This window comes from Scomber japonicus, chromosome 10 (assembly GCF_027409825.1).
Source record: "Scomber japonicus isolate fScoJap1 chromosome 10, fScoJap1.pri, whole genome shotgun sequence".
Lineage (NCBI taxonomy): Eukaryota > Metazoa > Chordata > Actinopteri > Scombriformes > Scombridae > Scomber > Scomber japonicus.
This window is the reverse complement of record NC_070587.1, coordinates 20570903-20595074: the sequence shown is the minus strand read 5'-3', so window position 1 is coordinate 20595074 and position 24172 is coordinate 20570903. Positions and strand designations below refer to the sequence as shown.

Genomic DNA, 24172 nt, shown 5'->3' with positions numbered 1-24172 from the left:
TTTGTGGTTTCTCTCCCTTTGCCCTCAGAAATAGTGAAAGACAAACTAGGCAGTGAATGGGCGAGGTGCAGCTGGACCGCAAAACAACTGCTGTCTCTCAAAAGATTTAAGAGCCTTTTAGTAGCCCTGGTCACAGTTTGAGTCACTGTGGAGTTTTGGTCACATTAGATGACTAAATTATGGTATGGAAAGCTGATGTTTTAATTGTGTGAGAAGTACTAGGGATCATTTGTACCCCATTAAATCTTGGCATTAAAACGCAATATGTATCCGGATAAGGAAAAGCACATGTTTAATGCAAGGTGTAAAAGCACTCAAAGCAGAGTGATTGGAATGTGATCGTATCAGCCAGACGACATTTGGAAGCGGTCCGGCTGGCGTTGCGATCGGACCTCAGCCAGGTGTAAATGCAATTTGTGCAGCGTGACCACATCCAGTTAAAAAAAAAAAAAAAATCAACCCAGGAAGTTCAAAGGTCACTTAGCTTCCCCTCTTTCTGCCAGCTAAAGAAGAAAGCCCAGCAAAAACAAAAGCATCGTTAGCTAGGAATCTTTCCGCGCAAAACGTGATGCAGAAATGAATGGCAGGACTTTACTTGACCTGGGATGTGCCGTGTTTAATGACAAGTCGTCCAGTTCCACCCACTAATTTACATATTGACATACGATCACAATGCGGGCACAGCTGAGAAAACACAATCATATAAATGTAGCTGCATCCCTGTTATAATCGGTATGTTTAGAGTAGTAGATGTGTAAAGAAATAACTTCACACTAGACACTAGATCCCGTGGCTTCATATCAGTCAGTATGAAGTGTGTGCGTTCCTGCAGACTCAGCATCATTGAAAACCTGTCCAATGACACCATGTATGTCAGTGTGGAGTGAACTGGAGGAAATACAAAGGCAGAAGCGACACAAGTAAGAACCCAAGAAAGAGTGTCTGTGCAGCACTTAATATTAAATAAAGCACATTTTGCACAATTGAGGAGAGAAATCAAGTGGATCTTTTCACGCATGTACTATCACAACCACAAAGTAGTGTACTGTGAAGCTGCAGAGTCGTGCAAACTACACACCAACTATAAGACCTGTATCCAAGGTGATTCCATCATTAGCTGTACAAGCAGCAGCAGCATCACCCGGGTGGTGTCAGTTACATACTCCAAAGCTGCCTTCAAGGTCACATAAAGGGCCCCCATGTTAACATACGTTATTGATCCATTTTGAATACAACCTATTTTACATGGAAATGTAGCTTTTGGTGTTACCTTGCATCAAGTGTTAGTAAGTTCAGCTCAACCGAGTGTCCTATAATGACCAGTGGAACCAGGCTGCATAGTCAGTGGTTTTCCAAGTGTCACTCACTTGTCCTCTCGCTTTTGTTTGTCTTCGGTTCAGCATTCAGTTTTGTGGTAAAGCGAGGCCCCGTGCCAAAGCCAGCCTCGAAAGAATGGGCAAGCATAAGATCAACATTTTGTCTATTCATTAGAGTGAAAAACATTAAGACCATCTTTTCCTCTTCTAATTGGCATTTGATACTGCGCTGCCTCTTGTCTTTGGGATGTCAGTGACTCGAGCTAGTCATGCACATTCTTGGCAGTGGCAGTGAAAAACTTGGCAGTGTCCATGAACAATGATGAACCGTCTTCACTACAAACAAACCAACGTCTTACCCAAAAGATCTGATCTGCTCAAATCTGGAGAAGGAAGATTTACAACTTTCCAACAAGACAAGTTGATGGGTAATTCACCCAAGCTTTCCACTTCTACTCCCCTCCTCCTTAAAAACAAAAAATGCATAAAAGAAAAGTCTTCAGAAGCTTGCAACGGATATGTCCCACTATTCCAGCAGCAGTTGTTTATGGCTTTGCAGCTCAGTCTAAATAAACCAAAATTGCTCTAATTGAGGTATGTTGTTCGAAGTCCAGCATAGATTTTATTTTTTTACCCGTCAAATTGTTAAACCTCTCATTTTAAGTTGCAGCCAGATCAGACTCTGTAACTGGATATCTGTTGCTTTCTCTTGACAATGCAAGAGGCTTTTTAGAAGAAGAGGGGGGGAAAGGTAGAAATGGATTTCATTAGCAAGAGTCTGTAGTGTTCTCCCCCCCTCTCTTTTCTGTGTTTCGAGGACCTCCCATCCTCACAGGCCCCTTGTCTGTCTCTGCCTGTCCCGTATGGGAGAGGTGAGGCTCCATAAAGTCATTTAACGTGGGAAACCCAGTCAGTTAAATGAAGGAAGCCAGCCTTGCAAAATCCATGCCTCAGGTCTTGTTACAGTGTGGCCTCGCCCGAAAAGAGCAACTTATTCATATCATCACTTAATGCAGGGATTGAATGTTAAGAATAAAGATTGAGTATCCCGGCGGATCCCCAGCACAGTCAATTTATTGTTGCTGGTCAGTCAGCGAAAATGTGCCCATTTCACAAACCAATGGAAACTTAAGGTAACTGCTGGAAAAACCCAGGTATTGAAACTTTTCTAGCGTGGCCACTAGTGAAAGCCAGACTGTGTGTGTGTGTGTATGTGTGTGTAGAAAGCTGCCATAATGACCTGGAGGTCAGCCAAACGTAGCAGGCAGGGACTTCCAAGAGAGGGAAAAAATAACAAACAAAACAAAACACTTGAACAGATGAAACGTTGACCTTTATGCTGGCAACGTAGCCACTTTTTTTTTTTTTTTTTTTTTTGTTCTTGCGCTGTTACAATGCAGATCTTTCTTGTGACTTATACACTTTAAAAAAAAAGTCATTCACAATGGACCTAAGTTGTGCTCTGTGACCAAAGAAACTCTGCTGCCCTGACTGGATGGATGGATACAGCATGAGAGTTTCTAAATATTTTCCTCTTACCTGCCATCACCTCATTATCAGAGTGTATCTGGTCTCTGAGATTTAAAAAAAAAAACAACAACCTTTATATCTGAATAATTTCACCAATCTGTGTGGTTCTAGCGGAAACCTGTTCTTTTTTTAGCGTTTCCTCCACTGGTACATCTGTCGTGTCTCACAGTCCACTTCAGCAGCTGTCGGACGGTGTACGGGGGCGTGTGGTTAGCATCTAGGTTTCTCTGGCCGCTCAACAGACACCCACCCTGACTTCCTGCTTGACTCATGTCACAGCGTCTGGCGTTCAGTGTTATCATCAGCGTCCGGGGCTCAGAGTTTCCCATGAGCCTTAGGGTGTAGTCCACAGTGTCCACTCCAGAGGTGATTGCCCTGCTGAGGTTCAGAGACATTCTCAACCTGTGTTTCATTACCTTGCTTTTTTGTTTGTTTTAGCCCGTTCTGGAAATCAGAAACAGTAGCCTGCAACATTTTCAGAGTGATTATCTTCACTAAGATGTGACTTGTTAGCATCAGCTCATATTTCAGTCTAATTACCCCGCGATAACGACAGTTGTCCGGAGTTGCTTAAAGTGGATGGAGATGATTTTAATTATATGAAATTTAGTGCAAACATTTTTTTTAAATATACTTTTTTTTAAGTTGCTTGAAGACTAAGCCAGCACATATTTAATCACATTGTTCATGGTCTCATCACTAAAGCTGCAACACTTTATTTATTTTAATTGTTGATTAATGTTTCCCTTTTTTATATACAGATAATAATTTGATTGATTTTAATAAAATAAACAAACTACATTATTACAAATGCCCATTACAAGGCACCAGATCCCAAAACTGATATGAAACGGTCTGATTTGTCAAGACGCTGTAATGTTTTATGAGCTCATAAACACAGAGGAATGTAATGGAATGAAGGAGAAGAAAAAGAATCTTTGAGTTTGAGGAGCTGTGATCAGCAAATGTGATATTTTTTCTCTCAGTGATAAACACTCTTGCCTTCTGCATCATCCTAAATTAGATTTTCGAAATAATGTTAGACAATGATGACTTTATTCAGCTCTGGATGTTTTTGGATTTACCCTCTATCTGTCCTCATAGAGTGGCTGTGGGGGGATATTTCATCTCAATAAAACAGTAAATGTGTGTGCACGCATTATGATAAATTGAGTTTCACTGTACCCTGTATGCTATATTACCCACCACTCATATGAACAGATTTGTTTTGAAGTGGTATGTACAACGTGTTGCATTCATCACTTTGACTATTGAAGTTTTTTCTCTCTCTCTCTTTTATGACATGTTTGAGTAGTTTAGTAAATTTGACTTGGAACAAGCTCACAGGAAAAAAAAAGAGAAATGTAGAATAAGAATACATGAAACCAGGAGACACATTATCTCCTGTCACCCCTAGATGATGTCTGCCCCACCCATCTGATTGTGTTGTTATTTTTAAAGGCAGGTGATGTAGTTCATTTTTCACTTAATTACAGTTAATGACACAATTGTGGCTTTTTCAGGTGTGGAATGAAGGTGGAACGAAATATTTGCATAGTATTTTGCTGTTGGTGATACGCATCTGAGTACAATCTCAGAGTTTATGGCAGTTTTCCTCCTGATGATGATGATGGATTTGGCCATTACTGTGGCACAGTACGGTGATGTTAGAGATATACTTTTAGCCTTGTGATCCCGCCCAGCACCCATCTGAACTCTGCACCCGCTCCAGGAACACAAAAAAAATCAGGATATCTCAGCCAAGAGAATGTTCTAGTTGTAACAAATTGTTCAGACAGTGTAGCGACACACATGGTCCAAATATGGCTTTACTTAATGTGGTAATCTGAAAGTATTAAACTGTATGGTCAACTGCAATGCAGTGGTTGTAGTATCTAGAAGTGCAGCAAATTTGGTTTTATAAAAAGCTAAACAGTCTTTCATGATCCATTTCTCTTTTTCTGTCAAGCTCAATTCCCTTAGGATGACATAATTTAATTCATTTATCCAATATAAATAAGAGAAGTGACTGCACTGTGCAGTACTGCCACTGAAGCCAGGCAAGTAGCAGCAAGCTCAGTCTCACTGTGTACGGATGCAGATGTTATTGAGCAGTCGGCCACAAACCTGTAGAAGAAGACTCCTAAACAGTATTTGTTTTGTCAAGTGGAAAAACTATATATTTGTATTTGAATAAATGTATCCTTGTGTCTTGTTTTTCAAGGTGCCATCTACAGACAGGAACGCCTTGAACTCTCTGTGGGGCAAGCTGGCCTCTGAGATCCTGATGCAGAACTGGGAGGCAGCCATGGAAGACCTGACCCGCCTGAGGGAGACTATCGATAACAACGTAAAATGCCCCACTTCTCAGAATTTGATACCTCATTTAGATTCCCTTACATAGTCTCTCATATTAACATTTCACTTTGAATACAGCTTTTTACAGAGGCATTTTATTCCTCACCCACACACACTCATCGGACTACTTAAGAACTCAGATTTGCGTATAAAGCGGTTGACTGTACTTGATTGATGGACATTTAGGAGGCAGGGACATCTCATTGGAGAATAGTAGTGCTTGTTTGTACAGTAACTGTCTGAAAACAAATGTACGATTTTTAATATATCTTTCATGTCTCTTCTGGGCTTCTTTCTTGGATTTCCATCTTGGTCCTTTCTAGTCTGTGAGCTCCCCTCTCCAGTCTCTCCAGCAGAGGACATGGTTGATTCACTGGTCTCTCTTTGTCTTCTTCAACCACCCCAAGGGCAGAGACAATATCATTGAGCTCTTTTTGTATCAGCCACAGTAAGTACCATTTCTAATGACATGTATAGATTTTGCTTTTGTTTTAACCCATTCTTATGCACCCAGAAAATCAAACTTTTGACAGACTAGCTTGATGTAATTGGAAAGATGATATCGATTTTCACAAAGCAGGGTCAACAGAAAGATGGATTTCTGTCGATTGATTGGGTCTATTGAGCCATTATAGTACACTGATACAGTACAGGCTTACAGTGGTTCATTGAATATATTGGTAGATGCTACTAAAAGCAGCTACATTGTATACCTCTGAAAGACTGTATAGCAACTCTGAGTCTAGTTATATATCATCTTTTTTTTAAAATAAACCCCCAAAGTCTAAAATTAAGTCTTCAACATTGCAAATGTTATCGTAATTCCAAACTAATTATTGACCCTGAAGGGATTTGGAGAAAAGGTTGGTCATTTGATTTAGAGGAAAGCCATTTGCGTTAATAACACATTTTTGGGTGGTGGGCTTCTTCATGAACCCTGCTGGTATTTTTAAAGTGGTTTCAGAAGTGTGTGTTTTCGTGTGGTCTGTTTACTCTCCAAGTCGAGAACGAGGCCATGTGTATCGCAGATCGGAAACTTTATACACTGTGTTAAAATTTGCACACCACCTATTTTGATGTTTTTGCTCCCTCCCCCCTGTTCTGATTGCTGGCTTGTGTAATTGTACAGATGATTGGGCTCCACAGACAGTATGACAGGCGACCACAACACAGCACACTCAAATGTCTGGTTCCCTGAATTTTACTCAGTTTTTAATTTTATTGTGGATGATTAAGGAGGCCTGCCCAATAATTACTCATGAAAAGCTCACCCAACCATCTGTGTGGACAAACTGAGGTAGTTTTGTGTGCTTTGCAGTTTCACAGTCTAGAAACCTCATGTTTTCCCCACTGAGGCTTGGCTTGGCTCTTGTTTCCCATCTCTTGACCAGTACTTCCTTTGGCTGAAGTCAATGACCAGTGGTTGGCCTTCAGCTCCACATTTGACCTCCCTTACCCCTGCAGTCAGCACAAGTTGGCTAAGGGCTTGTTTGTGTACTATTGACAGACTGCACTAATGTCAAGGGAAATAATGCAGTTCATAAGTATGATGCAGGTGCAAACGCAGCAAATAGTACTGCAGTAAGACTTTCTCCAGAGTTACTTGAGTGTCTGTCACTCGTTCAGTCGTTCAACATAATTTTCTTTGCCAGATGAGCTTTGAAATGAGAACTTGTTTCTCTGTCTCTCTTCTGTGTTCTCTCATAGCCCCCCTGAACAGAGGAAATTTGAACTCATACTGATTTCTTGGCTGCATGCCTCAGTAGCATCTTCAATAAACCAGTGCAGTAATGCTATTGCCTCAAAACTCATCTCAAAAAAACAAAAAAACAAATAAGAAGATGAAGTCCCCTAAGTGGGGTAGGGTGAATGCCCCCCAGATATGGTACAGTGACTCATGCAGGATTGCTTGCTATTGGAGCCCCCCCTGGAGAGTGAGTAGGTGTAAGTTAATCAGGAACACAGCACGGAGCGTTGCGGTCTTCCATGGGAGTCAGGCAACTACAAAGGGAGGGAGGGATAGAGAGCTCTCCTAAAACCAGGCTGACGATGGCTTTGCCAAGCAGCCCACTGCTGTTTTTAGACTCAACATCACAACTGCCACAGGTCCCCTGACCCTTTAATTGTTCCAGATAATTAAAGCGTTTTCAGTACTCTTTGTCTGAACACCACGTGGACTTAGCCATAGGAGACCTGAAAGGGCCCAGTCCACTTCCTCATTTCAGATTTAATTTGGTCAATGGGGGGGTTGAGTGGAGGGTGAAGTTCAAAGACAGATATGTAGAAACCAATAAGGAAATGGTTAATGTTGATTGATTACTAGAAAGTAGTGTCCCTGTACATTTTTTACACACTGCTGTCTCCAGGGAATGATTGCTCCAGTTGGACTTTATTACTTTACTAAACTTGGTCCTAACTGCTCAGTCATTTAAGACCAGTCTTTAGAATAGACTATATGTTGGTTGCTCCAACCAAACTAAAGCCTAGTCTTAACAATGAGCAGTTTTAGCTATGCACATCCATTTGAATGCCCACAAGAATATGGTCGTATGACTATGGCAGCGTCCATTGCTAGGGTATATTGTTGACAATCTTCTGTTGTCTTGCTAATTTGTAGCTAATAATTTCTAATTTGTGGTAACGTTATGAAGGGTCAAAGAAAGAGAAAAGGCAATTTTGTGGATATTGAGATAAAAAAAAAGAAAAGAAATAGAGCTGTACGGCCAACACAAGCAGTCCAACGTAATAACAAATAAGAAGTAGCAGCCAACTTAACAGAGGCCATAAATGATTTTTTCAGACCTGGGCTGCCTTCATTCAAAAAAAGTGGAAACACCTCCTGAGCATGGCAAAGAGTTAGAATTTACACCTGCTCCTTACAAGTAGTAAGATTTACTCCCAGTCTTGAGTCGAGACGGTGCAACTGGCTGACTGAACAGCAAGTTATGACTGACTTAGCTTAAGACCAGGCGTGAGCCCTGTTGGTGCAACCGGCCCCAGAGTTGGTGTGGGATTAGAATCAGTCTGTAACAGCGTCTTGTCTCTTGTGTTCAGCCCTCAGCCAGTTGACCTGTGGTTGAAACATCAGTCCCTGATGGATTGGGTTTCAGCTATTGGGCAGGTCCCTGCTCACTGATCTATATCTTCTTGCCAGGGTAGGCATGGGCCGGTATGAGATTCTGGCGGTATGATAACCATAAGCAAAAAAAATCACGGTTTCACGGTATGGCGGTATTGCGCAATAGCTCTAAAATGTTCCTAAAAGGAAGAAAAATAAAGACAGACATGTTAATTTAACCTAAATCTGTAATGACAGTGTGAGGGGTCGTGATACTCTACGCTGCAGCTGCACCACCTGAGGGGTTTCTGACCAGCACTTCCTGTCTCTGACCAGACTAAAAACAGCTCATACCTCAAGAACGGTATGAGGAAGGAAAGGAAGGAGGGAAGGAAAGACAAAAGGAAGGAAGGAAGGAAGGAAGGAAGGAAGGAAGGAAGGAAGGAAAGAAAGGAGGGAAAAGGGATTAGGAAGGAAAGGAAGGAGGGAAGGAAAGACAAAAGGAAGGAAGGAAGGAAGGAAGGATTTATATGACCAGACAAAAAACAGCTCATACCTCAGGAACGGTATGACAGAAAATTTGGCGGTTTCGGTTATCGTGGCTTTTTCAAATCGCGGTATACCTTGAACACGGTTATCATCCCATGCCTATGCCAGGGTTTCCTTTACCTCCTCCCTCTCACAGGACACTAATGAAAGAGGTGGCTTAAAGCTGGGACCCATGTCCAGCAGCGAGGGTCCTGTTAGGACATTTATCTGTTTAGCAGCAAAGGTTTTTCTTCCTCCTAAATGCCAAGAGCCCAATAAGCAGCCAAAATGTTATATTATGTGTCCTTGTAAAGATCGTGTCTTTGCTTACATTGGTCTGATGAGTGATTGCTTTTATCCCCCCACATTTCAGATACCTCAATGCTATCCAGACTATGTGCCCCCACATCTTGCGTTACCTGACCACAGCGGTCATTACAAACAAGGATGTCCGTAAGCGTCGGCAGGTTCTGAAGGATTTGGTGAAGGTCATTCAGCAGGTAAACCCACTTCTCTTTCTTTATATGATGGTGTCTACAAAGTGTACACAGTTGTCAGATCATGGCCCATACAGTACAGGGAGTATATATTAGGGTTTGGGTCCAAGCTTGAGAAGCCTTGAAGCCATTACTTCTGATGAATGGTAGTGAACTGACAGACTGTAGGGTACTGATGCCTTCTCCCCCAGTGACAGTAGCTACTTCAGAGGTCTAAGCACAGTCTCGGTGGGTTGTGTGTAATTGTTAAAGCATGTGCTCAGTGCTCTGTGCTCTATGGCCTCAGGTCAGGTTGAGACTTTTCTAAGCATCTTTTGGATGTGTTTTCACTTAAGTCCTTGTAAATTGTTATGTTTATTTAGCTATTGTACCCAGCAGGTGGTAATTATGACCACATAGTCATTATTGTCAGTGACTTTAACCAAACTAAGATTTATCTTTTTTTTCTAAATACATAAACTGATATTGGATATTTCTGTTGGATTGAAAAACAACCTAAAATGCCATTTTAATAACTGTTGAATCATGTTTACATTTAACTATAATTATGTTTATTTGTCTGCTGTATTTGCATCCCAACATAGCTAAACTTTGACTTGATTGCAATAAGTCACAGCACCGTAGATATATATTTATTTATTTATTTTGTATTTATTTTTAATTTTTGTATTTAGATACAATAATAATCAGTTTTATACTTTTTTGTGTTTCAGGAATCTTACACCTACAAAGATCCAATTACAGAGTTTGTGGAGTGCCTGTACGTGAACTTCGACTTCGACAGTGCTCAGAAGAAACTGAGGGAGTGTGAGTCGGTGAGTATTGCAATCGAGTAACATAACCAACGTTCATTAATCATTTTTCTACCCAAAGTCCTGGTTTACTGTGCCACTCTGTGACAATAGAGAGGTCTTCTGAGGACCGCTGGTTTGCTGGTCAGACTTTCACACAGACCATTGCTGTAAACATCTTTAGTAATTATGTGATGTCTGACCTTCTGCCTGCTCACCAGCTCTGCGTGGGTCCAGTGCAGACAGAACAGTGATAGTCTGTGCCTTGTATCATACTCTCAGATATAGAGGTCTTCTCGGACACTATGACTCAGGCTTCAGTCAGATTTTACTATGGCCTGTAATTGACCGATCAGGCTGGTAGTTAACAGTAAAAGCTTTATAAGCACAAGTCTGTGGAGAGGCATGCAGACATTCACTTTAAGAGGGAGAGAAGAGATCTGTCATAGCACCGCAATTTAGAACATTTATTTCAATTTTGGTTTGTAATGGATATGTGTAACTGTAGTTCTTGATGTGAGGATAGAATATGAGTAGTGTACTTTAAAAGTCTCCTTTTTATGTTGTCTACAAATCAATCAATCATTTGTTCCAACTTGGATCTGAAGGTTGACTTTTATGGTCCTCCAACTGTTTGTCTCAACCTTTCTCTTCAGTTGTTCATATCTTCATTCACCGCGCCATCCTTTTATGTCATCAAGCCACATTATGCGTTGTCTTCCCACCCCTCGTTTCCTTTCAGTCATCCCTTCCAAAACCACCTCCATCATCACCATATCTCAAAGGCATTTATCCTTCTTTTTGCTCCTTCTGTCAGTGTCCATGTTTCTGATCCAAACAGGTTTAAATGATCTTTTTCTTGACTGTGATCTTGATGTTGCTTCTCAGAAGTTCTTTCTTCTCCAAGAAAGCTATATTTGCTTGTCCAATTCTGACTTCAAAGCTGAACTCAAAGTAATATGGTTTGATTAGTTCAAACTGTTGATTTCATTCACAAAAAAACAACACATTGTTTTTAATATTTATGTTTATGTTAAAATAACGAAACTAAATAAACAAGCTGTGGATTATAACAAATTAGAAATGACAGCACAATATTTTTTAGACAGACAGCAAAACAATAACCATCCAATGTTTGAAAGGGTGTAGGATGAAGAATAACTTTCATAGTCCTACCCCTTTTTTTCCCCTTTCTTTTTTTTTTAACTCGTCACTTCCAAGCTAAAAAAACAAGAACAAAAACAAAAGAAAGAAAAACACAAAATAAACAAACAAAAACAATCAAACAAAAAATAACAAACCAAAACAGCCAAGCATTCCAAAGAATACGAGTGAATAATGAAACAAACAAAAAACTGCACATTCTTCATCAATGACCTTTTTTTCCATGACTAAGACGAGACAATGACAAAACAATTCAAGACTACTTTTACGTTATCAAAGAGAAATGTCCTCCCTTTCTCCTAGCAACATCTTTGTCAGGCAGGGTTTTACAGCTCTTATCAGTCTGATCACTGGCTGTGATTGGCCACCAGAGTGATGTCAGGTTGCGTTTCTCCAAAAGTTGACTCTGGCTCCACTTGCTTGCCGCAGGCCGCTGTGGCCAGACAGTACTACCTCCATTCAAATAAATAGGAGAACTGGCGTTGGCGTTGTATCACTTGATTTGGTCTGAATACAGTCTTATATTGATGCCATGTAAAGTAGCTGGCTAGAAGGCAATATTATTAACCTTATATCATTATTAAGTCCTTGAGACACAGCTCATTACAATATAAAGCAGAAAAGTACAACACTACAAACTACAGCCTCAAAAATGCATACAGAAGTGTTAAAAAAAATAAAATGATTATTGGTTTATTTATAAAATCAAGAAATGCGGTGTTTCTGAAACCAACAGACAATGTGAAGATTGTGATTTATCCTTATCCTGAATTTAGCCTTATCAAGTCAATTTTGATCCCTGTTTTTATTTTTCCCCCATGTTGACAAGTCTGCCTCCAGTTTATTGTGCTATATGTTTGTTTGTGTGCGAGATATACAAGGAATTGGTACAATAACAGAGACACAAAGATAGGAATAATATTATATTTTGACAAATGATGTGTTGCATTGATGGCATATGGCCAGGAGACCCTGTGAGGGCCCTGTCAGATTCTGGGGATACAATCAGTGGGCTGTAATCAGATTTAGAGAGAGAGCAGGTGTCCTAACTAGTGTTGTGCTTCATGTATATTTTGTGTAACCTGATCTTCTAGCTCATTCTTTGCATACACACTGTAATTTGGTATTCCCAGATGACTTGATAATTTGGACTTGCAGAAGAATAAAAGGCTAAACTTTGGGTTATTTGGCCCCTTTTTCATCTTTTGCCTCTTGACGATAAACCTTGAAAATGAAAAACATCTGGCCTGAACAAATGGCTCTTTCCCAAGAGTAAATGTTTATAAATCATGTCAGCAGTTTACTTAGAGTTCCATTTCATTCTAAGTTATTTTTAAGTTAATAGAAAGAGGCCGTAACTTCTCAAAATCACCATGTTACAAATGAGGAAGTTATAACTGAACTCATTAGCGCAGATTTGTTTTTACTCAGTTAAACTCTCCCAAAAATCAGAAATAATACACAGCATGTTCTCAGAGAAAATGAGATTTTTCCTGTGCCTAGGCCTCCAGGGGCGATCTCCAAATGCGACATATACTATCAACAATATTAGAGCTGTATCCTATTTCAGCTACACACGCCCTCAATCACCGACTTTGTTAAACACTTGCATGCACTTTTTAGGATCTCTCCTTGTTGGTCTTGACCTGAGCTCACAGGGTCCTGTTTACAGAGACTCTACTGTGGTTGAAACAGATGCTCAAGCCCAACTCTCTCTCAGGTCAAAGCCCAAGTTATTCCAGGTGCTTTTAACACTGGCTTACCTGTCAGTCTTATCAGAGCATGTCCAGTAGGCACAAAAGCCCTCTATTGACCTTATTCAGTTCACAAGCAGGTCTAGCAAGGTGGGTGGTTCCAAAAATGTTTAACAGCACCTTTAATGCATTACCTGTGATGGTCTGCAAACATTTTCCCAAACTGGTCTCTTTTGAAGTCTGTAATGCCATTTTCCCCCCTGCAGAAATTCACACACACCAGCCTATAAAAAAAGGCATTATTTCAGAAGTAAAAGGATGCCTCACAGACGGTGGGAGTGATTGAGGTAAACAGATACCCCATTTGGGACGGGCTCTCGTCCTGATGAGCATTTGTAATGCATCAATTTTGAGCCACTGAGAAGAGTGGCACCCATCTATTTACTGATTGCTGTAATAGCAAGATATGGGTATTGTTTTCAGCTCCCCTGTCTTCAGATCACTGTACTCTTCATAATAGTTTGAGCCAACAGCTTTCAACTGGGGAGTTTTGCTCAGTTTAAATTATCCTGTTCAGGCTTTTTTTTTTTTTTTTTTTTCTTTCCCACTCCACCCAAATCTGGAATCACTGTCAGATGTTAGATGCTTGCATGTCAAAGAATGAAAAGTATAGGCCCACCTATAGTCAGCCCCTCAGATTGCGCATAAAAGGGCTCTTCAGGCTCCTTTCAGAATTTGTTTAAGCTTTGTGGTCTGAATCCCAGATGACAGTAATTAGGGAACTTAACTGTTCAAAGTTTATCAGCCTTAGATAAGCGTTGTCATAGTTGAAATGTGCGTTGCCTGATAGCGTCATGTAGTTGGGATTTATTCAAGCAGAACTCTGGGCCGATAGCAACTTTCTAAGCTTAAGCAAACAAAGGGCCTGTAATTCTTCGAGAACTTTTGAAGATGGAGGTCTGTGATGTGAAATGGCTCTTACTGGAGAGTTGGAATGCAGCAAGTACTGAGAAATGTGAGCATTTCGCACTGCGGTACGTCCGGGGGCCATAGCTGGGTCACGAACATTTACAGTAGATTGAGTAGATGAGTCGGCCATCTGCAGTAGTGTCAAAGAGTCCAAGCTAGACTGTATTTCTTAGCGTAACAAGGCGCAGGTGATGGTGTATGTGGACGGCTGAAAAGACGTGCTCTCATCTGTGAGTTTATTTGGACTGGTGGTGGATTGGTTGGACGACTGTAGCTGTGAAATCTGGCGGTCCTGCACAGGAGAGCTGACACCGAAGCACCAGAGCAGACGAAGAGTGATACATCACAGCCTGTGGTCATCTCTGTGGTTGGCTCTGTTCTTACTTTATTGTCTCATGTGGTGGCTGCAGAATTCAAAGATTTGTGGTTGAAATGAAGCACCTTGCATGGCCTGGGATTTATGACTTTACAGAGGAAACTTTCACTTTGAAAACTTTAAGGCAAAATAAAACGTTGGATAACTGAAATGTAGCCAGTTTTGTCTTCCCAACCCAGTTTTCTCTTGACTCAATTCAATTTGATTATTTTCTCTTTTGTTATGATAGGAATTTGGTTTCAGTGAACCCTTTTTTTTTCTTTAATTGAATAAGACATGAAACAGATTGAAACTTGTAATGCTGCACTCATGACTTTCCATTGCTATTCAATCTGAATGTCCCTGCTTGATTGACCTAATGAGTCTAAGAAAAGCTCAGACTTCTGTTAGTATCGAACAGTTTTTGCCTCACTTGAACCTAACATTGTTGTAATGGAATTTGGTGGCTAACCACGTCCGACAAAAATAAATATTTGCATAGTACTTACACTACTCTAATGTCACATGCTCTCTTTCTTTTAGGTTCTTGTGAATGACTTCTTCCTGGTCGCTTGCCTGGAAGACTTCATTGAGAACGCCCGCCTTTTCATCTTTGAGACCTTCTGCAGGATTCACCAGTGCATTAGCATCAGGTTAGTCACCAAATACAGTTCAAAAGACATGAAACCAATGTTGTGAGATTCTCATTGGTGCCGTCGCACGAAGACACCACAGATACTTTCATATCTTGACCACCTTGCACAGGAGAATCCAAACAGACATCCTCGAAAGACTAACAGGAAGTAATATGCTACCTCTAGACCTTCAGTAAGCAGGAAGTAAGAACATGGGCTTTGTGATTAGTGGAGTCCCCACCCCCACCCCCCACAGATAAGTGTTTATTGCCTCTTCCTCACAGAGCCACGCTGACCCTACACATCTAAAAGGATTAAGCATTGTGAGCTTTAACTGCTTCCAGGTCTCCACAGGTTGTGTTATTCACTAAACTTTTTAAAGACCACCTGTTGGAGGCCAAAACCGTGGACAGTTTTCTTCCAGGAAGAGGTCAGGGTTTAGACGGTGTTAGATGTTACCAGCTGCTGTAGCAGACACAGAACATTTCAGCCCCCTTTTTTTGGGTTGATTACATGGAGGTCAGGGGGTTCTGTAGGTCTCTATCGACTCCTCGTTCAAAATCCAGTAGAGTTACATTAAAATAAAATTGACCTTGGATGCTTACCCAAAACCAAAAAAATTGAGTCAGTGCTAATTATAGTGAGCATTCGTGGGGAGAAAAAAAAAAGATTATAGTAATTGTCTGCAATTAAGAGAGATTATAGGATTTGGCTGCTTCTTAACATCAATTTTAGAGAGTGACAAAGATAAAGACTGAGCGTTCACCCTTCCCAACCATTAATCCTTATCTGTGTAAGGGTGGATTCGTGTTGGTCGCCCTACATGATTTCTGATATTAGGTAATGCGCACATTGCTCTCAAGTTTATCCTGCTTCCCTCATAATTTACAGTATAAATTTCCCCGTGCTCTCAGAAAGCTTTACTCATAGTACCGCCCCTCAGGTATATAGCGAGTGCTGACGATTTGAAGGAACGTCTGCATTTTGAATACGATCCACGAACACTTGATGCTCAGTGGAAAGAGGGAATGAATTACTTCTGTTGACACGAAAATGATTGCATTGACTGTTATATAGAGCCGTGGAGGTCTGTAGTCAAGGTTGAACCATGGAACATGATCAGGCCCTGTCGAAATCTCCAGTTGCAGATTGTCTGGAATTGATTAGGAGTCCTGGTTCTTTTTGGCAGACTTGCTGCAATTGGATCCATTTACTTGTTAAGGACCACAAAGGTTAGTGGTAACACTGAAAGAGGAAGTCGAAGGGCGATTTTTCTACTTTTCACCTTTTTCCGACGTCTTCCGCTGTCTTGTTTGTCGCGGTTTGTAAAGCAGGAACGCACATCGGGCAATCTGAGGGATTTCCGTGTTTATTTTCGTCGGCGGTATGACGATGGACAGAACATATCTATTTTTGACAGACAACCAAATTCCAAGTCATTAGTCCTCTACCCAGAAGCCCTCTGCACCCAAGCGTGGACTCAAATGAATTTGATGGCTGTTTTTAATGAGGACATTTTTACAGCTGTTGGCCATGATGGTTTCACAGATATTTAACTCGCCGTTTGCCCACAGCTTGGGACACAAAAGTAGACCAGAAGTTGGCGTAATTGAGTTATTTTATGCAATAAAGGCTTATGTAAAAAGTACTGTAGGCAGTGAAAATGTGATTCAGCCTGTGCTTATAATTGCATACACACACATCCTTTTGTCTAGACTCTTCAGTGTCCGTCGTGTGTTTCAAATTTAGTTGTGTTTTCCTTGTTTGATTTCCGGAGTTTATTTCGGTCGTCCTTCCGTGAATGTTTCAGTGGCGAGACCCTGCCCTGACCTTTGAATGCACACTTGTCCTTTGACATTTGAAGTAAACACACAAAATGTGATAATTTGGGCCGGGGGGCGTTTTTTTTACCCTCCCTTCATCACTAGATTGTACTTTTACAAAGCAGCTCACTGGTAGTTGGATGGAGTGTCTTTGGATGTAACACTGAAGATCTTTCCACCTCACAATTGAGTCATTTAAAAAAACCACACCATCATTTCGGTTTCCCCGAAAAATCAATTTTACCCCAAGCTGAAAAGCGAGGTTGCTCCAAATGGCGCGGAGTCTCCCAAACATTATCATATGTTAGTGTTTAACAATGCATTCATTTTAGGCTAGGCATTTTAAGGGGGTGGGGGGGTGGGGGGGTGTTACTTTTGAGAAGGATTCCCCCCATTTTCCTCTCTCCGAACAGAGTTGGACCCGAATGCCTGACCTCTTTCTTTAAGTGTGAGGTCGGTATTGAGATCCACGGGAGCCCCCTAGCCCGAAGTCGAAAAACTCAGGAGCCAGAGTGAGTAAGGGGTCGAAATGAAAGCGATCCCCTCTCCCCTAAGGAAGAGGATCATGATTGTGTAAAATAAAACCAGTCATGGAGGCTGTCTGCTTGGCTTAAGGGCCAAAGGATGTCAATAATGTCGGTTGTTTAGGGTCTGACCCATTCCCCGCTCTCTTTCTCACACACACGCACCCCCTCCCCAATTTCACTTTCATTTCTTCCCCTCTTTCCTTATTTTTCCCTCTAAAGTTTAAGTAGGGCTAGCTGCTGTAGACCTCTGTGAGACAATGAGATAAAGTAACCCCCTGCTCTGATATACAAATGCCCTTCCTGAGAGGAAAACATTGCCAGACTTTCTTTCATAAATTAGATTAGAGGAGTTTGGTTGGTACAGGCCAAAGTCCCCGGACCCTTCTGGGCATTCTGTGTTCCTGTGTTGTGCTGCACAGACCACGTTTAGAGGGGTTAGAGGTTAGCTTAACTCCCCGGTGAGGAAACCAGATCATGTTTGATTTGATCATCATATCTGACCTGGACTTGACTGACATGTGCCCCCACTTTACCGAATTGCCAAACAAAACACCCAGTACCCCAACACAGCAATCACTCCATCACACGGAGGAAAATCAGAACCAATAACAAATATCATTCAAATTTGCCTTGGTAATAGGTGAGGGCTGTCTCTGAATGTCAGTGAGAATAATGATGTGGTATCCTTAACAAGTTTTAGTTCTTATATTTCATGTAGTAGTGTAGGAGACAGGGTAGGATATAGTAACAGAAATTTCCAATACTCAATACAATAAATTATTACCTTCATCAAAGTTAATATTAGTATTTGTTGACTCTGGCAGACAGACTGTTGATAGTAATGTTTGATGCAGTAGTTAGGGTTGTGTAAGGTGTCTGCTTGCAGGCTGCTCACAATAAACCATATTAGGTCATATTTGGCTGTTACTATGAGCTACAGCTCTTGAACAATGCGCCATTTGCTTTACATTAGCAGCATGTAGGCCCGCAGTCTTAAATGTGGCCTTACTCTGAAAACGTATTTGTGTTAGCTGTGTCACTCTATGATTGCCCAACATGTGTTATCCATCCCAAGCTTAAACTTGAGTCATTAGACAGCTGACACTTTTTTCCGAACTTGTTAGGTCCCCAATAATGATCCATAGCGGCAATTTTGCTGTCACGCATCATTTTTCCACAGGTTTTGACGACCTGAAGTGTAATCAGCTGTCCAGCAGAGCGAGTGTTAGTTTGTTGGCGTGAGTGACAGGTTCATCAGAGACTCCGTGTCCTTTTTTTTTTTTTTTTCATGCCTCCTTTGGGCTGCTGAGATGCACACGAATCAATCAACCCACAACTCTGTGTGTTTTTTCGTCGTCTTTTTTTATCTAATTATCCACCTCTTCCATCACTCTACTGCGGTGAAAGTGTTGAGAGATATGCACTGTCACCAAACCCTATTTTGCTCATTATGCTGAGGTAATGCGTTTTATTTGTTGTTTATGCTCCTAATACCCCATCCAGACACTGACATCATTTCACTTCCCTTCTTTATGTGGTTTTGCCACCATTTAACAAACATTCATGGGTTAGAAAGCGGTAGCTCTCTTTCTTTTTTCTTCTTCTTTTCGAGCCTTGAGGTAAGACGGACATTATCGCAAATCCCAAATAAGATTACTCGCCACCAAAAGAATGTCTTAAAGAAGCGGGACGGTTGAAGTCAGTAATGGTGGTGGTGGGTTGTGTGTTTGCAGAGCGATGGCGTGAGAAGTGGTGTGGTCTGGGCAGATTTGAGCTTACTCACTGGTCTGTTTCACTGAAGGAGTCTCTCCAAATGTGATTAATGGAGCAGGAAGTGATCATTAGTGGGGTAAATTGTTTTTTTATAGGCCTTATAACCCCTATTATTTTGTACAAACACACACAGGCTATACACAATGACAAATTTGTACCTGCAGTATTTGTGCTAGTGAGTTTTCAGGAGTGGGAGGGGTAGAGGTCTTGCTTTTGAGATGAGATGTAGGGTTGCTGTAGTAATTGTGGGCAGTGCTCAGAGGGGTTGGGGGATATTTATTGGGGGCCCTTATATGAAATGTGGAAGGCGTGGAGGGTGGTGGGGGTCAGACAGGAGGAAGGGGACAGGAAACGTGTGGGGGGGGGGGTGGTCTAGATGGGGGTATCGAGGGGGTCTAGTTATTTTGAAAGCCACAAGGGAAGCCAGCTGCACTGGGGAAAGCTTTTGGATCAAAGAATGCCAGCCACCCCTCATACCTCCCTCCCTCTCTCCGCTGTGACACATCCACGTCTCGCCGTATCAAAGAGCAGCCCCCTCTCCAACCTGGCTTTCATTTAGAGGGGACAGTCGCCAGTCGGACCAGCGTGTCATGACGAGCTGTAGCAGCCAGGTGGGGAGAGTGTGTGAGTGTGTGTGTGTGTGTGTGTGTGTGTGTGTGTCCCGGATAGAATAATAGGATAAGTAACCACAGAGGCTCACAACAAGGGTTAGTCCCAGCACATCTAATTGAGTTAGCCGTACAAGTCTGTAAATCAAGTGCCCATTAACAGAGGAGCATTACAAGTGTTTTTGAGTGTGTTTCATGTTATGTAGCTGTTGCTTGAAGCACTATATGTTGGCCATTTATTAACTCTGTCAAATGAAAACAGTGACAAGTCATTTGGCACCTAATGTACAGCATTCATCATAATGTAGGGAAATGTTAATACAGAGTTGTTTGGGGCTGTTACAGATTTCATGTGTGCATCAATACTTTCAGACATCAGGCCACTTAAGATTTAAATCACTGTATTTAAAGGACTTATATGACCCAGTTGATTTGTAACACAAGAGAACTATTCAGGTCCCCTTCCTCCCTGAGCAGAGTACCCTCCATATGCCTGTAAACATAGCAGTACTCTATCAATAAATGTCATTGCTCTGATTTGAATAATGTAGACAATATGGTGGACTATACAGTAGTAGTTTTATATCACAAATCAGTGTTTCTGTTCAAATGTTATTGTTAAAGCTGCAGTTGATTATGAGGTCTTCACATATTGTATTACTGCTCTTTTTTTCCAATGTGTGCATCCTTGGGTATTCCTTCAATTTTCTGAGGAATCTGTCCAAGACCTCGCCGCCCTTCACGTTGCCTCACAACCAGGTTAGAGCCCAGTGTCTGTTTCTCTCCACAGCATGCTGGCAGACAAACTGAACATGACGCCCGAGGAGGCTGAGAGATGGATCGTCAACCTTATCCGCAACGCCAGGCTGGATGCCAAGATAGACTCCAAACTGGTGAGACATTTTGTCTTGTTCCTCAATCACTCAGCTCAGTACTTAACTAATTAATCAAAGTGTTTTAAACAGCCCCTTTTGTAAATTGCGGGTGGTGGTGGGTGGTGGTGACAGTCGCAAACCAGTTTTAGGCGCTCCTCCCGTTGTGACTTCATAGGGGTAAAGACGCATTATCCGTGTCCTGATTTTGTAATTGAAGGTTACACTGTAAGGACATTGTAACTATGATATCACACTCTTGTTAGGTCCCCTTCGTGTGGCTCTGTGTCCAACCTGCGTGTTTTGGCATACACGTCACAGCAGTTCTCTGTAATCAGCAAATCATAGCCCAGTCCTTTCACAATGACATAGAATTATCTAGATGGGCCTACAGTAGATGCAAACGGGACCTGGATGCTGTTTGTAGCATGGTGTGTCTGCAAGGCGAAAGGTGATTGGCTTATCGGTTGTTACTCAGATCTCTTGTCTTTTTTTTTTTGTCTGTATTCAAAGGGCCATGTGGTGATGGGGAACAACGCCATCTCACCTTACCAGCAGGTGATTGAGAAGACCAAGAGCCTGTCATTCCGCAGCCAGTTGTTGACCATGAACATTGAGAAAAAGCAGGCCCACAGCACCAGGAACGAGGTTGGTATAACACGCACAATACTGTACGTAGAAAAATCGCAAACACAAAGCTCCCCACTCCCAGCGCGTCTCCGAAGGCAACCTAGCCCACCCTTAACCGATCAGATTGCTAGAAGGTCAACATGAGCTCAGGGCAGTTCAAAGCGTCTCAAATGATCAGCTCAGAAGAACAAGGCTAAAGAATGTTGATGAACAACCATCAACAAAAGCTCTCTTTACACGAAATAAGCCAGTAAGAGCAAGTTTAACAGAGCTAACGCTTTCATCCCTAGGACTAATGACAAGGTAGATTCCAAACAACCATAAAACGAGGCCTTAGCACAGTGACTCAGCTCAGCAATGTAAATAAGGTGGACCCTTACACTGGCTTTTGGTGAACATTACTCAAAGCCTTGGAGTTCCCTGCACTTAGGACCTGTTGCAGATGTCTGGCTCAGGGTCCAGTCATCCCATTTAAGTGTGTTTTTGATGTTGACCTTGTGCTGTTTTTTTAGTGGTATGTAGAGCGAAGTACTACAACTACCCAAAATGTCATAATCACGCACATCACTCTGAAGCGGAGCTCGAAAGACATGCACGTCTGTCAAAAGCAGATTGATGGGTCGATTCCTCCGCCCTGACACCACCGAGGCCACAGAGTTACAACAGACATGTTAAAAGTTCACCTTTTAACCACGCAGCTCTCCACCGACTTATCTTTTGATGTGCTCAATTACCCTCCTCCCTATTGTTTGAATATCAGCAGCAGCGCAGTCATAACCCTGTGTTTTAAAAGAGAGAAAAAAAAGGCAAGGGCAGCCCTCATTAAGGACTTTTTGTAATTAGACAAAAGAGGCTGCAAACAACTCACAGAGCACCATTACATCCTGCTGTCCTCAAGGCTACAAATCACTTACATATAGAGAACATTTACTGCCTGCCATCTGGGCCGGCTGCTTAGGGTCCCTGTCAGCTCTCACAGCCACCCAGCGCTCACCGACACCAACGCACACACACACACATTACACATTCTAACAAGGGAAAAAACGTCAGCGCTTTAACTGCTTACACATGCATGTAACTTTTTCACATTTCCCCACAATCGACAACAACATGGGGAAAAAAAAGAAAAGGTTTGTTTTGATCGGTCTCACTCATCTGCAAATGGTCTAATTTGATGTTTTCTCCACGCTTTTTCGTTCCAGACACCCGCCTGGGCAGGTCAGGAAGGCGGATTTTAAAACGTCACCGAGAAGATGGAAGGCATCCTACTCACGTTACATCTTTTTTTCCACACTTGTCCCTCAAGGAGCACACAGCTCTCAGTACTGTTTTGCACTTGGTTCAAGTCATCTCCAATTCAATAAAAGTGACCAACAAAACCATTTTCACCCATGATTGCCTTATTTCTGGACATTACAAACGGCGGTTGAGGTTTGAGTGGTCAGACTTTTTTGTATCGGTAATACTTGATGAAGTTTTAATGTGCGCATTGAGTCACCGAGTGGGACAGTTAAGACTGCTGTATGTGATGCAGCTCATGTGTGCGCAGTAATGATGAATGGCTGTTTAGTCTGTTGGTTTTATGGTGTTTTAGTGGCGTGCTTCACCGTGGCAGGCAGTCTCGCTGAGTGGGACGTCAGCTGAAGGGGGCAAACAGAGGTGATGTACAGTTACCAGTGGTCACACTCTCTGCCAGTCATCCTGCCCATCTGACGACATGAGGGAGCCATAAAGAACCATTAGCCAGACGGACACAATCTTTTTAATGTCCCACCCCACCCCACCCCCTCACCCACCCCTGCCTTTTCTCTTGCTTTTGACCTTCTCGTAACTCAGTCCTCTGCCTCTCCCTCCCTCTCATCCCTCCCCTCCTTCTCCTACTTTATCGCAATTGCTCACAAACAGGCTCTCATTCCTTCACATGCCTTTAATTTTCCCTCTATTAAACAAGGATTTTATGTAAAAATACACCTGCTTTACTGGCCTGAATCAAAAAAAAAATATGTCTGGAGAGTGCAAGAAGTGTCCTGTCACCTGTGTGTACTCTTCAAACACAGATCAAACAGACAGACTACTTAACAGAAGTAAGGCATAGTTTTCAATTGAGTAAGAGACAGAACAGAGCAGTAATAGGTGCTGTCTGTTTCTTATTCATTTCCCATAAAATATCAACCAGACAAGCTGAGCTGAAAAACAAGAGTGCACTAAGACAACAGCAGTGAAATGAGACAAACCACTCTTCTAATGGAAGGGTTAGTGGAAGTTAATATCACACTTTTTAAAATCAGCCCGGAGAGTTTTCAATTCTTAAACTGAAGCAAGAAACTACAAGATAAATCATGAGTGCGACCGCAGAAAATGTGCAAAACCGTGTCCTTAAAAATCTTTTCGGAGTGAATGAAGCTTTGGCGAGCTGCTTCAGTGTCACTCAGAGCTGTTTTACATGCGTGTGAATTTATGCAGTTAGTCGGGTTCCACGCCGAGTGTGAAGCTGCAGTCGTCCACTGCTCTGTTTTTCTTTCCATTTGTTTTGTTATTACTTATAATAAGTCAGTTCTGGCTACAAACCGCAGAGTTTCAAGGAGGTAACAGCAACATGTCAGAATGGGGAAGCTAAATGTGTGTTTGTGTCCATCATGTATTTTGAAATAAAACATTATTTCTTTTATTAAAAAAAAAAAAAAACTCAGACTCACAGTAGGTGTTGATTTAAAACCACTGAATATGTCAGCAGACTTAAACTTAAAAATGTAACATTTTTCTTAACATTTGATACTCGTGATTAAATAAGCAACACTTGATGTCAAAAAAAACACAAGCTGCTTTTAAAGGAGCATGCCACAATCTCATATATTTGAATTCATGACCCCTCAGGGCCGAGTTTTTATGGACGTTTTGACACTATTTTTCCGTTTTGAAAACTTCAGATTCATTGTAGCCGCCGTGAATCCAGCCTGACTACAGCTGCCGTTCTCTGAAGAAGCAGAAACAAACTTTCCACAGTCGTTCAGGCCTAGTTTCATATCCAAAATTTGTGTGTGACT

The 24172-nt window shown here is 41.8% G+C and overlaps 1 protein-coding gene across 1 annotated transcript in view; it reads left to right on the top strand.

Annotated features, from left to right (window-relative positions):
* The window catches only part of eif3ea (eukaryotic translation initiation factor 3, subunit E, a), a 28884-nt gene extending 6374 nt beyond the window's left edge, over window positions 1-22510 (top strand). Inside the window, exons 6-13 of the mRNA XM_053326326.1 lie at window positions 5071-5196; window positions 5528-5652; window positions 9164-9290; window positions 10001-10102; window positions 14804-14913; window positions 20417-20519; window positions 21012-21146; window positions 22331-22510. Of these exons, the coding sequence (XP_053182301.1) occupies window positions 5071-5196; window positions 5528-5652; window positions 9164-9290; window positions 10001-10102; window positions 14804-14913; window positions 20417-20519; window positions 21012-21146; window positions 22331-22366 (864 nt within the window). The 3' untranslated portion in view covers window positions 22367-22510. The remainder of the gene's footprint in view (window positions 1-5070; window positions 5197-5527; window positions 5653-9163; window positions 9291-10000; window positions 10103-14803; window positions 14914-20416; window positions 20520-21011; window positions 21147-22330) is intronic.
* The last annotated feature ends 1662 nt before the right edge of the window (window positions 22511-24172 follow it).